The 16105-nt window shown below is 42.8% G+C and overlaps 1 protein-coding gene across 5 annotated transcripts in view; it reads right to left on the reverse strand.

Moving 5' to 3' along the window:
- Positions 1 to 16105, reverse strand: part of map7d1a (MAP7 domain containing 1a) — a 111424-nt gene that overhangs the window by 20823 nt on the left and 74496 nt on the right. For 4 of the 5 annotated variants that reach the window (XM_061958589.2, XM_061958572.2, XM_061958581.2 and 1 more), the window contains 4 exons: positions 9772 to 10010; positions 9446 to 9689; positions 6967 to 7147; positions 961 to 1065 (listed from right to left, as the gene is read on the reverse strand). In XM_061958589.2, coding sequence (XP_061814573.2) covers positions 961 to 1065; positions 6967 to 7147; positions 9446 to 9689; positions 9772 to 10010 — 769 coding nt within the window. The remainder of the gene's footprint in view (positions 1 to 960; positions 1066 to 6966; positions 7148 to 9445; positions 9690 to 9771; positions 10011 to 16105) is intronic. The other variant, XM_061958597.2, reaches the window with a different exon arrangement.

Raw genomic sequence — 16105 nt, forward strand, 5'->3', positions numbered from 1 at the left:
CCCCCTAGGAAGAAAACACAGACACAACTGCTCCGAGGAAGAAAACTCTGACAAAACTGCCTGTAACTTCCAGTAGGAATGTCGTAGAGACATGAAACAAAAACCTCTATGTAGGTCTCACTTAGACCTACATTTCATATATCGACAACACCCAGCAAAAATCAACAGGAAGTTTGCAATTCCCCCTTCAAAACAAAAGTTTTGTAAAAACCGGTCACCTTTTTTCAAACATTATCTCCTCTGAGCGCGTTTGTCGTGTCGGCTTCAAACTACTAGCACAGGAGAGAGATTGAACCCTTCTGATTAAAAGTTGACCAAAGAGTTTTAATTACTGCTCCGGTTTGGATTTTATGTGCCGTCAAAGTCGGTCCTGTCCATCGCTGCTTGCAGCTTTAATTATGTGTTAATATTTGAGTACAAAGATTAAGAATCCCTGCTCAAAACATGAACATCAGGCATTGAGATGGTGATATAAAGTTCTTTAAGATCATTGATTGATTGATTGACTGAGACGTTTATTAGTAGATTGCACAGTTCAGTACATATTCCGTACAATTGACCACTAAATGGCAACACCCCAATAAGTTTTTCAGCTTGTTTAAGTCGGGGTCCACTTAATCATGTGAGTCCAGAGCCATGTTTCTTTTGACTGACTGTGAATCTGGCATTGTTGCATGCATCGCTGCTTTGAGCGTAAAGAGAGAATACTGCGAGTAAACAACCTCATATGACCACACTTCCCCCTGCTACTGTGTTTTATATTTAACTCCACACACACTCAAATTAAGCTCTATTAAATCATGGCATGCAGAAAGCCAATCCCAGATAAGCCCGGGACATCATTCATCAAAGTTCCACGGACTCGGCAGACTGAACGCAGGAATGTCAAACCACCACCGAGGGACTGAGGGCAGCTTGTTTTCAGCTTCAGCAGTGCGAGGGTTAACAAACACATCCTACCTTCTTCCTCTCCAGCCTCTCCTGCTCCTCCTTCTGGAAGTGTCTGTCCCTCTCCACTCGCTGCTTCTCCGCCTCCTCACGAGCTTTAGCCTCGGCTTCTTCCTTCTGAAAAATCACAACCACAGCTTTTTTTTTTTTTTTTACAGTCAGAAACAGCAGCAAAAAAAAGGAGCGAACACTTCTTCAAACCGGGGCCAAGTGGGCGTGCTGCACGGCGGGTGTGGCTGCTCCCTGCAATTATCGCTCTCCAGCTAACCACAGAGACGATATTTTTGTATGGAAAAACAACTCATTGGAAGTCTCATGACGATGCAACACAACATTCTGTAGCCACATAAACTCAACCAGAAATGTCACTGCTGCAAATGGCCACTAGAGGGAGGCAAAGTTCTGGATTCAAGGAATAGAGTCCATGGCTCGATTCTTCAGTTAACATCCATCCAACCATTTCTACCGCTTGTCCCTTTTGGGGTTGCGGGGGGGGGGGGGGGGGGGGGGGGGGGGGGGGGGGGGGGGTACACACAATAATTTTGTAATATAAATAGTAAAAAAAAAAATATATATATATATAGATATAGATAAAAAAAGAAGATATGTATCTACCGGTATATATATGCATATATCCACAACCATGACTATATCATTACATATGCATATATATACACTACCGTTCAAAAGTTTGGGGTCACATTGAAATGTCCTTATTTTTGAAGGAAAAGCACTGTACTTTTCAATGAAGATAACTTTAAACTAGTCTTAACTTTAAAGAAATACACTCTATACATTGCTAATGTGGTAAATGACTATTCTAGCTGCAAATGTCTGGTTTTTGGTGCAATATCTACCTAGGTGTATAGAGGCCCATTTCCAGCAACTATCACTCCAGTGTTCTAATGGTACAATGTGTTTGCTCATTGGCTCAGAAGGCTAATTGATGATTAGAAAACCCTTGTGCAATCATGTTCACACATCTGAAAACAGTTTAGCGCGTTACAGAAGCTACAAAACTGACCTTCCTTTGAGCAGATTGAGTTTCTGGAGCATCACATTTGTTGGGTCAATTAAACGCTCAAAATGGCCAGAAAAAGAGAACTTTCATCTGAAACTCGACAGTCTATTCTTGTTCTTAGAAATGAAGGCTATTCCATGCGAGAAATTGCTAAGAAATTGAAGATTTCCTACAAGGGTGTGTTCTACTCCCTTCAGAGGACAGCACAAACAGGCTCTAACCAGAGTAGAAAAAGAAGCGGGAGGCCGCGTTGCACAACTGAGCAAGAAGATAAGTACATTAGAGTCTTTAGTTTGAGAAACAGACGCCTCACCGGTCCCCAACTGGCATCTTCATTAAATAGTACCCGCAAAACACCAGTGTCAACATCTACAGTGAAGAGGCGGCTGCGGGATTCTGGGCTTCATGGCAGAGTGGCAAAGAAAAAGCCATATCTGAGACTGGCCAATAAAAGAAAAAGATTAAGATGGGCAAAAGAACACAGACATTGGACAGAGGAAGACTGGAAAAAAGTGTTGTGGACGAATGAATCCAAGTTTGAGGTGTTTGGATCACAAAGAAGAACGTTTGTGAGACGCAGAATAACTGAAAAGATGCTGGAAGAATGCCTGACGCCATCTGTTAAGCATGGTGGAGGTCATGTGATGGTCTGGGGTTGCTTTGGTGCTGGTAAGGTCGAAGATTTGTACAGGGTAAAAGGGATTCTGAATAAGGAAGGCTATCACTCCATTTTGCAACGCCATACCATACCCAGTGGACAGCGCTTGATTGGAGCCAATTTCATCCTACAAAAGGACAATGACCCAAAACACACCTCCAAATTGTGCAAGAACTATTTAGAGAAGAAGCAGGCAGCTGGTATTCTATCGGTAATGGAGTGGCCAGCGCTGTCACCAGATCTGAACCCCATTGAGCTGTTGTGGGAGCAGCTTGACCGTATGGTACGCAAGAAGTGCCCATCCAACCAATCCAACTTGTGGGAGCTGCTTCTAGAAGCGTGGGGTGCAATTTCTCCAGATTACCTCAACAAATTAACAGCTAGAATGCCAAAGGTGTGCAATGCTGTAATTGCTGCAAATGGAGGATTCTTTGACGAAAGCAAAGTTTGATGTAAAAAAAATCTTATTTCAAATACAAATCATTATTTCTAACCTTGTCAATGTCTTGACTCTATTTTCTATTCATTTCACAACGTATGGTGGTGAATAAGTGTGACTTTTCATGGAAAACACAAAATTGTTTGGGTGACCCCAAACTTTTGAACGGTAGTGTACATATACACACACTGCAAAAACTGAAATCTAAGTAAGATGAAATATCTCAAATAAGGGTGATATTTCCTTATTTTCTGTCTGATAAGATCATTCTTCTCACTAAGCAGATTTTATGTTAGAGTGTTTTACTTGTTTTAAGTGTTTTGGTCCTAAATGATCTCAGTAAGATATTACAGCTTGTTGCTGAGATGTTATGACCTATATTGAGTAAAACATGCTTGAAACTAGAATATCAAGTGTTGCAAAGCTGTGTCATCAACACTCACAAGTATAAAACTACTTTTTTAAAGTCATCATTTCTTATTTCAAGCATGAAAAAAAAATCATGACTTTGACACAATTGTGTCTCATAATTAAAACAGATGACAGCCAAATGGACTTTGCTGTTTTAATTTCAACGAAACAATAGAAAATAGGTACTCATATAGTAGTACAGTATGTAAACATTTGACATGTGACAGGATGCCACCCGAACGCCTCCCTAGGGAGGTGTTTAGGGCACGTCCGACCGGTAGGAGGCCGCGGGGAAGACCCAGGACACGTTGGGAAGACTATGTCTCCCGGCTGGCCTGGGAACGCCTCGGGGTCCCACAGGAAGAGCTGGACGAAGTGGCTGGGGAGAGGGAAGTCTGGGCTTCCCTGCTTAAGCTGCTGCCCCCGCGACCCGACCTCGGATAAGCGGAAGAAGATGGATGGATGGATGGACATTTCAAACAATTTTGGACAGAAATAGTCATACTTGCCAACCTTGAGACCTCCGATTTCGGGAGGTGGGGGAGGGGGGGGGGGGGCGTGGTTAAGAGGGGAGGAGTATATTGACAGCTAGAATTTACCAAGTCATGCATTTCATACATATACACACACATATATATATATATATATATATATATATATATATATATATATATATATATATATATATATATATATGTATATATATATCCTGAAAATATGCAAACAAAACTGTGTTTAGATAATTGATACTTCAAACTTGCATAAATATAACATGAATATAACATAACTTGGCTTCTGAGAGCTTCAAAATGTAATGAATAAAATGCTAAAGTTGTTGATAAACAAGCAATTATTTTAATAAATAAGTATGGTCATTTAAATGAATTATTATGATAATTTAAAATTAATTATTTCAAATATGTTTATTTTAATGTACCGGTATAATTCTATGGCTGGATGTAATAAGGAGTCAGAAAAAATACAAATAAAAATACAATTAATTTTGATGTTTTTAGCAAAATATAGTAAAAATGTATTTAGTTGTTTTTTTTTAATTAATAAATATATTTATTTTTAGGTAAGATAAACATAATAATACAATTTATCTCTAATCTGGATGATTTAGTTATTGTCACCCTGTTGTCCTCCTGTAGTGAAAAAAGGCTGTCCTCACTCAGGTCCGCATGGAGCTGGAGGGGGCGTGGCCTCCAGCTCCGGCTGAAAATCGGGAGATTTTCGGGAGAATATTTGTCCCGGGAGGTTTTCGGGTGAGGCGCTGAATTTCGGGAGTCTCCCGGAAAATTTGGGAGGGTTGGCAAGTATGGAAATAGTTCATGCACATTCAGATACATTTTTCAAAATGACAATTAAAATATATATAAATGCGCACTAATTGACTGAAAGAGCACGCACTTGGCGCGATGATGTCATGTTATCCATGGAAAAATGCATTTTTAGACCATATGATTTGCCTGAGCGGCTAGGAGACCCCGAGAGTAACAAGCGCTTGCCTTGTTGCCTTTCCATTAAGAACAATAAATTCGTTTTTAGTATGTTTGCTGGTTTCAAGAAATGTAATGCCGAGTACATATCATTATGTCAAGATAATGGCACTAGCATTTACTTCATTTAAGAATATTTTTCAACATATTGAGCAAAAAGGTCTCTTTTTTTTCTACCAAGAAAAGTGCACTTGTTATTAGTGAGAATATACTTATTTTAAGGTATTTTTGGGTTCATTGAGGTTAGATAATTTGACTTGTTTTGGAAAGTCTTGACAAGCCAAATGTTCTTGTTCTATTGGCAGATAATTTTGCTTAGTTCAAATAAACTACCCCTCATTTTTGTATTTTTTTTTTTTCTTGTTTTTGAACACTGACTTTTTGCAGTGTGGACAAGTCGCCACCTCATCACAGGGCCAACACAGATAGACAGACAACATTCACACTCACATTCACACACTAGGGCCAATTTAGTGTTGCCAATCAACCTATCCCCAGGTGCATGTCTTTGGAGTTGGGAGGAAGCCGGAGTACCCGGAGGGAACCCACGCAGTCACGGGGAGAACATGCATACTCCACACGGAAAGATCCCGAGCCCGGCATTGAACTCAGGACTGGAGATGTCCGATAATATCGGCCGATAAATGCTGTAAAATGTAATATCGGACATTATCGGTATCGGTTTCAAAAAGTAAAATGTATGACTTTTTAAAACGCTGCTGTACGGAGTGACACACGGACGTAGTGAAGTGAATTATATTTATATAGCGCTTTTCTCTAGTGACTCAAAGCGCTTTACATAGTGAAACCCAATATCTAAGTTACATTTAAAACAGTGTGGGTGTCACTGGGAGCAGGCGGGTAAAGTGTCTTGCCCAAGGACACAACAGCAGTGACTAGGATGGCGGAAGCGGGTATCGAACCTGGAACCCTCAAGTTGCTGGCAAGGCCACTCTACCAACCGAGCTATACCGGCCCTACGTAGGGAGAAGTACAGAGCAGTTGCGTCTCCCAGTCATACTTGCCAACCCTCACGATTTTCCCGAATTTCAGTGCCCCTCCCGAAAATCTCCCGAGGCAACCATTCTCCCCAATTTCTCCCGATTTACACCCAGACAACAATATTGGGGGCGTGCCTTAAAGGCACTGCCTTTGCGTGCCGGCCCAATCACATAGTATCTACGGCTTTTCACACACACAAGTGAATGCAATTCATACTTGGTCAACAGCCATACAGGTCACACTGAGGGTGGCCGTATAAACAACTTTAACACTGGTACAAATATGCGCCACACTGTGAACCCACACCAAACAAGAATGACAAACACATTTCGGCAGAACATCCGCACCGTAACACAACATAAACACAACAGGACAAATACCCAGAACCCCTTGCGGCACTAACTCTTCCGGGCCGCTACAATATACACCCCCCGCTATCCCATATACCCCACCTCTACCCCGCCCACCTCAACCTCCTCATGCTCTCTCAGAGAGAGCATGTCCCAAATTCCAAGCTGCTGTTTTGAGGCATGTTAAAAAAAAAAATGCACTTTGTGACTTCAATAATAAGCATTTTTTTCATAACTTGAGTTGATTTATTTTGGAAAACCTTGTTACATTGTTTAATGCATCCAGCGGGGCATCACAACAAAATTAGGCATAATAATGTGTTAATTCCACCACTGTATATATCGGTATCGCTTGATATCGGTATCGATAATTAAGAGTTGGACAATATTGGAATATCGGATATCGGCAAAAAAGCCATTATCGGACATCTCTACTTACCACCATGCTTAAATGGATATTCACTAGTGTTGTAATGGTAAGATGGTATTGTGAATAGAGTTGCAGTGTAGAAGTTCAACACATGTTGCAAGTCCTCACACAGTAAAGAAGACTCAACTGAAGCACACATGAGGTGGCACTTTGGCGATGGAGGCCAGGAAAGAAACATCTTGCTACTTATCCTTGGTGGCCGTACCTGTTTCTGCAAGCGAAGGTTCTCCTGGTGCTCGGCCTCGGCCCGCTCCTCGGCCTCCTTCTCCTCCTGCAGCCGCCGGGCTTCGTCCCTCTTCTGCTGCTCCTGGGCCATGGCGAGGGCCTCCTGCTCGCGGCGACGCTGATCCTCCGCCTCCCTCGCCAGTCGCTCCTCTCTCAGGATCCTGGAGGAGTCACGGGAATTAGGAATAAAACATGATGGATGCTAGCGACAAGGCTGTTACTTAGCATTCTTAAAATGTTTTTTAACAGTGCTGTATGTCCCTAGCACCTTTTAAATTGTTTTTGGAAATATTCGACATTGTGTCATCCGGACCAAAGGGGAAGCGAACCATCCAGACTGTTATCAACGCAAAAGCCAGCATGTGTGATGGTATGGGGGTGCATTAGTGCCCAAGACATGGGTAACTTACACATCTGTGAAGGCACCATTAATGCTGAAAGGTACATACAGGTTTTGGAACAACATATGCTGCCATCTAAGCGCCGTCTTTTTCATGGACGCCCCTGCTTATTTCAGCAAGACAATGCCAAGCCACATTCAGCACGTGTTACAACAGCGTGGCTTAGTAAAAAAAGAGTGCGGATACTTTCCTGGCCCGCCTGCAGTCCAGACCTGTCTCCCATCGAAAATGTGTGGCGCATTATGAAGCGTAAAATACGACAGCGGAGACCCCCGGACTGTTGAACGTGTTATGTTTGTTGTCTTCTCCCTGCCTTCTCTATTGGTTTTTCAGTTTCTTCCACAGTCTTTTGTCCCCAACGAGGCACACCTGCTGCTAATCACCTCCTGGTAGCATTTAAGCGCGTCTCCACCAGCTGGTCCCCGCCGGTTATTGTTCCTGAACTCCGCTCTGACATGTGCTACCTTGATTCTGCTTCCCTGGTATGTTGCCTTTGCATATTTCTGTAATATTGACCTCGTTGTGTTTTTGTTTTCCTAGCCACCTTGTTTTAAGAGGACTAGTTTTTGCCACGCTGTGTGCGTCCTTACCTTTGCTCCGCCAACCTCTGAAAGAGACTACTTTTGTTATATTTCCCATGGTGTGCACTTTTGCCCCATCACCCTTAGTTACCATTTTGGACTTATTAAATATTTTAATTTGTTATCGCTTCCCTTGCCTCCATTCTCTGCATCCCGGGGTCCACCCTTGAACTCTATCTTAACAGAACGACTGAAGCTCTACATAAAACAAGAATGGGAAAGAATTCCACTTTCAAAGCTTCAACAATTAGTTTCCTCAGTTCCCAATCATTTATTGAGTGTTGTTAAAAGAAATGGTGATGTAACACAGTGGTGAACAGGCCCTTTCCCAACTACTTTGGCACGTGTTGCAGCCATGAAATTCTAAGTTAATGAGTTTGAACATCAAATATGTTGTCTTTGTAGTGCATTCAATTGAATATGGGTTGAAAATGATTTGCAAATCATTGTATTCCGTTTATATTTACATCTAACACAATTTCCCAACTCATATGGAAACGGGGTTTGTAGTACCGGTATACCGTACAACCCTACTTGGGTGTATCCCACCACTTCACGGAGGACAGCTTTGGTAATAAATGAAGCTGTTGTAGCTAATTCTGGCACATTTTACTGGTGATGCTTTGGCTCATATGTTGCATTGTCCCAATTAAATGAAGTGGATCAATTTAATAAAGCAGGCTTTGCTACACATCTTAAAATGTGTAGCAAAGATATTTGTCATGTCTGTGTAATCATGTTTTGTTTTAAGTCATTGTTTTGTTTAGTTATAGGACTCTTTAGTTTCTGTCTTTTCACTCCCTTGTCTTGTTTCCATGATTACCCCATTAGTTTCACCTGTTCCACGTTTGGACTCATTGTGCACTCTTGATTGTCTACATAGCAACCCATTAGTTTTCACCTGTCACGTCACGCACCTGTTTTCGTTAATCATGTCTGTAGTATTTAAGATCAGTGTTTTTCAGTTTGTCTTTCTGACGACCTCACCACATTTATGCTCTGTCCATGCCTGATACTTCTTTCCATGTCCATTCTCCATGCAACTATTTTTGTCCAAGCCAAGTAAGTTTTTGTTCCATGTTTATAGTCTTTTTGTTTTTCATAGTTTGTTCTCCGCCACTGTGCGTGCTTTTCATTTGTACTTTTTTGCTATAGTCTTTTGGTTTCATAGTTTATTCTCCGCCACTGTGCGCGCCTTTCGTTTATTCCTTTTTTTTGATAATAATAAATAAATCATGTACCTTCATTCCCGTCTCGCCCGTGCCAACTTTCCGTTGCATCCCGGAAAAGCAAACACCCAAGACCAAGTCTTGACAATATTAAATTTTTAAGCATTTATCGGCCGATAATATCGGCAGTCCGACATTATCGGACATCTCTAATGAAGAGTGTTGAAAATAGTACAATGCGAGAACTTCAATCATGCCGCTCACGCCACTGAGAACTAGAACATTCTATAAAGAGTGTGAAACCTGACCTCTCTGTCTCCTCCTGCTGGCGTCGCTCCTGCTCCTCCCGCTCCTTTTGCTCGCGGGCCTGCCGCCGCTTCTCGGCCAGGATGCGTGCCGCCTCCTCCGGGTCGTTGGTGCCCGCCATGGGCTTGGAGGGGGACGCCGCCTGGACCGGAGGGACGTCTCTCCTGAGCGGCTCAGGCGACGGGGAGGCGGCCAGAGAAGCGGAGATGTTGGACGCCGGTCGGCCTGCAGGAACCACAGGAGAACCTGGGACACCACAAACGTTGATGCTCTTTAGGGACGTTTTTTTCATGGTTCTTGTGGTTTAAAGAGCAATTGTTGGACTGACGGAGACTGTTGTCGGGCGTGAGCGGCCTGCGGGTCTCCCTCACTCTCTCCAGGGGGATGGGCGAGGAGGTGCGGTGGTCCACCCTGGCGGGGGTCCTCGCCCTCCTGGGCCGCCCTTTCGGGGTCGACGGGCTGCCGCGTGCGGACGGAGGCTTCGGGGAAGAGGCGGGGCTCGGGGACGCGGGCCTGACCTTCGCCGCGGCAGGCGACGACGGCCGCGGCCTGGATAGCGGGCTGGGGCTGAACGACACAAGTTGACATTGTTACATTTGCACGTAAACAAACTGCCTTTGTTTTGGTCCTGAAGGAAGTGAGCCAAAGCACTTTGTCATTACATCATCCATGGAAGTGCATTATCCCTCAGATGCACCATTAGGATTACATCATTACTCTCTCTCTCTTTTGGCCTGCAGCACTCATGCTCTTTGTTCTGTTTGCAGACTCAAAGAAAGTGGATTTTTGGCATCCTCATATTGCTTCTCACAGCTGCCATTTATTGTGTGGCCCTGAGAGGACCACTCCATTGAAGGGCTTTCCTCTCCTTGCCTACACTTCGCACGGAATATGCAACCCGTGCAGACAAGTGTAATAAAAGGGAATATGAGGTCAACAATATGAATAATATGCGCATGTTTAGTCAAAATGGTTATAATGCAGCCATACTTGCCAACCTTTCCGGATTTTCCGGGAGACTCCCGAAATTCAGGGCCTCTCCCGAAAACCTCCCGGGACAAATTTTCTCCTGAAAATCTCCCGAAATTTAGGCGGAGCTGGAGGCTCCATGCAGACCTGAGTGACGTGTTGACAGCCTGTTCACACGTCCGCTTTCCCACAATATAAACAGCTAATGATCGAGGGCGAGTTCCTGGTTTCTTATGTGGGTTTATTGTTAGGCAGTTTCATTAACGTCCTCCCAGCGCGGTAACAACACACAACAACAGCAGTCAAGTTTTCGTCTGCCGTAAAGCAGTTCGTCTGCCGTAAACAGCAATGTTGTGACACTTTTAAACAGGACAATACTGCCATCTACTGTACATGCATATGTGACCCACCCATAATGTGTCACATTTTTGTGTTGATTTATTTATTTTATTTTGTGGTTTGAATTAGTTTTTGGAGCTGTCATTACACATTTATCAGTATTCACATTGGTCTGTAGGGGGCTTCTTCCCAATTGAATGCTATCACCTGCAGACTGGAAGTGTCTTGTCATTCTGATGAGCGCGACCAGTCTGTGAACAATTGAAACGTCCTGTGTGCTTTTTCCTCCTGTATAACAGGTTAGTTTTGGTGAATCAACTCACTGAATAATATCCATGCGATCTTTATAAGTTTAAGTACACATTCTGATGGTGGAGCCTAACTCTAAAGTGTTTGTGAGTTGTAGTTTGTATTTGTGAATGAATCCAGTGCACAGCTGCAGTAATCAATACAAAAAGGCGACGTGAGTGCGCAATGTTTATATAGGAACTTCTGATCCTAATTCAGACTCCCAAATTAGAGCTCCCGTTTTCTTATTGATTTTATAATGTATATTTGTATAATGTGTGTGTTCTGAAATAGTGACAGAGAATAGAACAAGGATGGACAATTCAACCCTTAACTCAACAATGAGTAGATGAGTGTTATGTGTGTGTATATGTGTAAATAAATGAACACTGAAATTCAAGTATTTCTTATATATATATATATCTTAACCACGCCCCCCGACCACGCCCCCCACCTCCCGAAATCGGAGGTCTCAAGGTTGGCAAGTATGAATGCAGCCCAGTGACTACTCTCCATTATGGGTGTGAAAGGTCAAGTTCACCACCAGATGGCACTCTTTTCTTTGTTTTAATTCAGGGGTGTCAACCACGTCAGTTATGGCTGCTCTCAGAGTTGTTTGATTGATTGATTGAGACTTTTATTAGTAGATTGCACAGTACAGTACATATTCCGTACAATTGACCACTAAATGGTAACACCCCAATAAGTTTTTCAACTTGTTTAAGTCCACGTTAATCAATTCATGGTACAAATATATTCTATCACATACTTGCCAACCTTGAGACCTCCGATTTCGGGAGGTGGGGGGTGGGGGTGTGGTCGGGGGTAGGGTGGGGCGTGGTTAAGAGGGGAGGAGTATATTGACAGCTAGAATTCACCAAGTCAAGTATTTCATATATATATATATATATATATATATATATATATATATATATATATACATATATATATATCTACATCCTGAAAATATGCAAATAAACTGTGTTTAGACGATTGATACCTCCATCCATCCATCCATCCATTTTCTACCGCTTATTCCCTTTTGGGGTCGCGGGGGGCGCTGGAGCCTATCTCAGCTACAATCGGGCGGAAGGCGGTGTACACCCTGGACAAGTCGCCACCTCATCGCAGGGCCAACACAGATAGACAGACAACATTCACACTCACATTCACACACTAGGGCCAATTTAGTGTTGCCAATCAACCTATCCCCAGGTGCATGTCTTTGGTTGATACCTCAAACTTGCATAAATAAATATTAAGGAATATAACATAACTTGGCTTCTGAGAGTTTCAAAATGTAATGAATAAAATGCTGAAGTTGTTGATAAACAAGCAATTATTTTAATAATTAAATATGGTCATTTTAAATGAATTATTATGATAATTTAAAATCAATTATTCCAAATATGTTTATTTTAATGTATAATTCTATGGCTGGATGTAATAAGGAGTCACGAAAAAATACAAATAAAAATACAATTAATTTTGATGTTTTTAGCAAAATATAGTAAAAATGTATTTAGTTTTTTTTTTTTTTTTAATCAATAAATATATTTATTTTTAGGTAAAATAAACATAATAATACAATTTATCTCTAGTCTGGATGATTTAGTTCTTGTCACCCTGTTGTCCTCCCGTCATGAAAAAAGGCTGTCCTCACTCAGGTCCGCATGGAGCTGGAGGGGGCGTGGCCTCCAGCTCCGGCTGAAAATCGGGAGATTTTCGGGAGAATATTTGTCCCGGGAGGTTTTCGGGAGAGGCGCTGAATTTCGGGAGTCTCCCGGAAAATTCGGGAGGGTTGGCAAGTATGTTCTATCAGCATAATACAGTCATCATCATACTTGCCAACCCTCCCGATTTTCTCGGGAAACTCCCAAATTTCAGTGCCCCTCCCGAAAATCTCCCGGGGCAACCATTCTCCAGAATTTCTCCCGATTTCCACCCAGACAACACTATTGGGGGCGTGCCTTAAAGGGGAACATTATCACCAGACCTATGTAAGTGTCAATATATACCTTGATGTTGCAGAAAAAAGACCATATATTTTTTTAACCGATTTCCGAACTCTAAATGGGTGAATTTTGGCGAATTAAACGCCTTTCTAATATTCGCTCTCGTCACGTTGTGACGTCACATCAGGAAGCAATCCGCCATTTTCTCAAACACCGAGTCAAATCAGCTCTGTTATTTTCCGTTTTTTCGACTGTTTTCCGTACCTTGGAGACATCATGCCTCGTCGGTGTGTTGTCGGAGGGTGTAACACCAACAGGGACGGATTCAAGTTGCACCAGTGGCCCAAAGATGCGAAAGTGGCAAGAAATTGGACGTTTGTTCCGCACACTTTACCGACGAAAGCTATGCTACGACAGAGATGGCAAGAATGTGTGGATATCCTGCGACACTCAAAGCAGATGCATTTCCAACCATAAAGTCAAAGAAATCTGCCGCCAGACCCCCATTGAATCTGCCGGAGTGTGTGAGCAATTCAGGGACAAAGGACCTCGCTAGCACGGCAAGCAATGGCGGCAGTTTGTTCCCGCAGACGAGCGAGCTAAACCCCCTGGATGTCTTGGCTCACACCGTCAAGAGAAGAATATCGACCCTAGCTTCCCTGGCCTGCTGACATGAGGGTATGTCTACAGAATACATTAATTGATGAAAATTGGGCTGTCTGCACTCTCAAAGTGCATGTTGTTGCCAAATGTATTTCATATGCTGTAAACCTAGTTCATAGTTGTTAGTTTCCTTTAATGCCAAACAAACACATACCAATCGTTGGTTAGAAGGCGATCGCCGAATTCGTCCTCGCTTTCTCCCGTGTCGCTGGCTGTCGTGTCGTTTTCGTCGGTTTCGCTTGCATACGGTTCAAACCGATATGGCTCAATAGCTTCAGTTTCTTCTTCAATTTCGTTTTCGCTACCTGCCTCCACACTACAACCATCCGTTTCAATACATTCGTAATCTGTTGAATCGCTTAAGCCGCTGAAATCCGAGTCTGAATCCGAGCTAATGTCGCTATAGCTTGCTGTTCCATGCGCCATGTTTGTTTGTGTTGGCATCACTATGTGACGTCACAGGAAAATGGATGGGTGTATATAACGATGGTTAAAATCAGGCACTTTGAAGGTTTTTTTAGGGATATTGCGTGATGGGTAAAATTTTGAAAAAAACTTCGAAAAATAAAATAAGCCACTGGGAACTGATTTTTAATGGTTTTAACCCTTCTGAAATTGTGATAATGTTCCCCTTTAAAGGCACTGCCTTTAGCGTCCTCTCTCACCTGAAACCTTCACCCCTTAACAGCTGCATGCTGTCCAGGCGTCCGCTTTTCCTCCATATAAACAGCGTGCCGGCCCAGTCACAAAATAATGTAGCGGTTGACGGGTTTAACGATGGTCTTTACTTGAAGATGTCAAGAAATGCTGACATGTTGTATGATCTCTTAAGTGGTTTAATGATAACGTTAATTTCAAGCACACACACACACAAGAGAATGCAAGGAACACTTGGTCAATAGCCATACAGGTCACACTGAGGGTGGCCGTATAAACAACTTTAACACTGTTACAAATATGCGCCACACTGTGAACCCACACCAAACAAGAATGACAAACACATTTCGGGACAACATCCGCACCTTAACACAACATAAACACAACAGAACAAATACCCAGCACTAACTCTTCCGGGATGCTACAATAACATCTACGGCTTTTGGAGCTCGGTGCACAACTGCACACACAACAGACGAAGCAGAAGAACGAAGAAGAGACATGGTGACGACGAGTATGAAGAAGAAATACGCTTGCAAGTTCTAAAATGATTGGAAAAAAAAAATTAATTTCATCCAGGACAGCTCGAAGGGGTATGCTGCCTTTTTGCAAACAAGTAATTATAGTCTGCAAATGATGTGTTGTTGTTGAGTGTCGGCAGAGTAACCGTGTAATACTCTTCCATATCAGTAGGTGGCAGCAGGTAGCTAATTGCTTTGTAAATGCAGGTAAAAAGGTGTCTAATGCTTAAACCAAAAATAAACAAAAGGTGAGTGCCCCTAAGAAAAGGCATTGAAGCTTAGGGAAGGCTATGCAGAACAAAAGTAAAACTGAACTGGCTACAAAGTAAACAAAAACAGAATGCTGGATGACAGCAAAGACTTACTTTGGAGCAAAGACGGCGTCCACAATGTACATTCGAACATGACATGACAATCAACAATGTCCCCACAAAGAAGGATAAAAACAACTGAAATATTCTTGATTGCTAAAACAAAGTAGATGCGGGAAATATAAGATATGAAACTGCTACAAGAAAATACCAACAAAAGAGAAAAAGCCACCAAAATAGGAGCGCAAGACAAGAACTAAAACACTACACACAGGAAAACAGCAAAAAACTCTAGATAAGTCAGGGTGTGATGTGACAGGTGGTGACAGTACACCTACTTTGAGACAAGAGCTATAGTGATGCATGCTTGGTTATGCTTTAAAGTCATATCCAACAATTGCGACAATGACTTTTAACCGTCAACTGAGTTTATGATTTCTGTTGGTGGTGTGCCTCCGGATTTTTTCAACGCAAAAAATGTGCCTTGGCTCAAAAAAGGTTGAAAAACACTGTGCTAGAGAATGAAGAGTGCTTCAAACTCCACATGTCAACATCTCCGTTCGGTGCCACACCAATAAAATGACAGACATTTCCGGAGCAGAAAGCCCGGTCTCCCATAGTTCGGAGCTTTGTCCTCGGAGGTTGGAGGAGGTTAGCCTGTCCGGAGGGGAAGTGTATGCAAACCTTTGACCACCATTGTATATATATATTTTTTATAGAATTTTTTTTTTTAAAGATCCATCTATCCATCTTCTTCCGCTTATCCGAGGTCGGGTCGCGGGGGCAGCAGCCTAAGCAGGGAAGCCCAGACTTCCCTCTCCCCAGCCACTTCGTCCAGCTCCTCCCGGGGGATCCCGAGGCGTTCCCAGGCCAGCCGGGATATATAGTCTTCACAACGTGTCCTGGGTCTTCCCCGCGGCCTCCTACCGGTCGGACGTGCCCTAAACACCTCCCTAGGG

The sequence above is a fragment of the Nerophis lumbriciformis genome, linkage group LG04, assembly GCF_033978685.3.
Source record: "Nerophis lumbriciformis linkage group LG04, RoL_Nlum_v2.1, whole genome shotgun sequence".
In the NCBI taxonomy this organism is placed as follows: Eukaryota; Metazoa; Chordata; class Actinopteri; order Syngnathiformes; family Syngnathidae; genus Nerophis; species Nerophis lumbriciformis.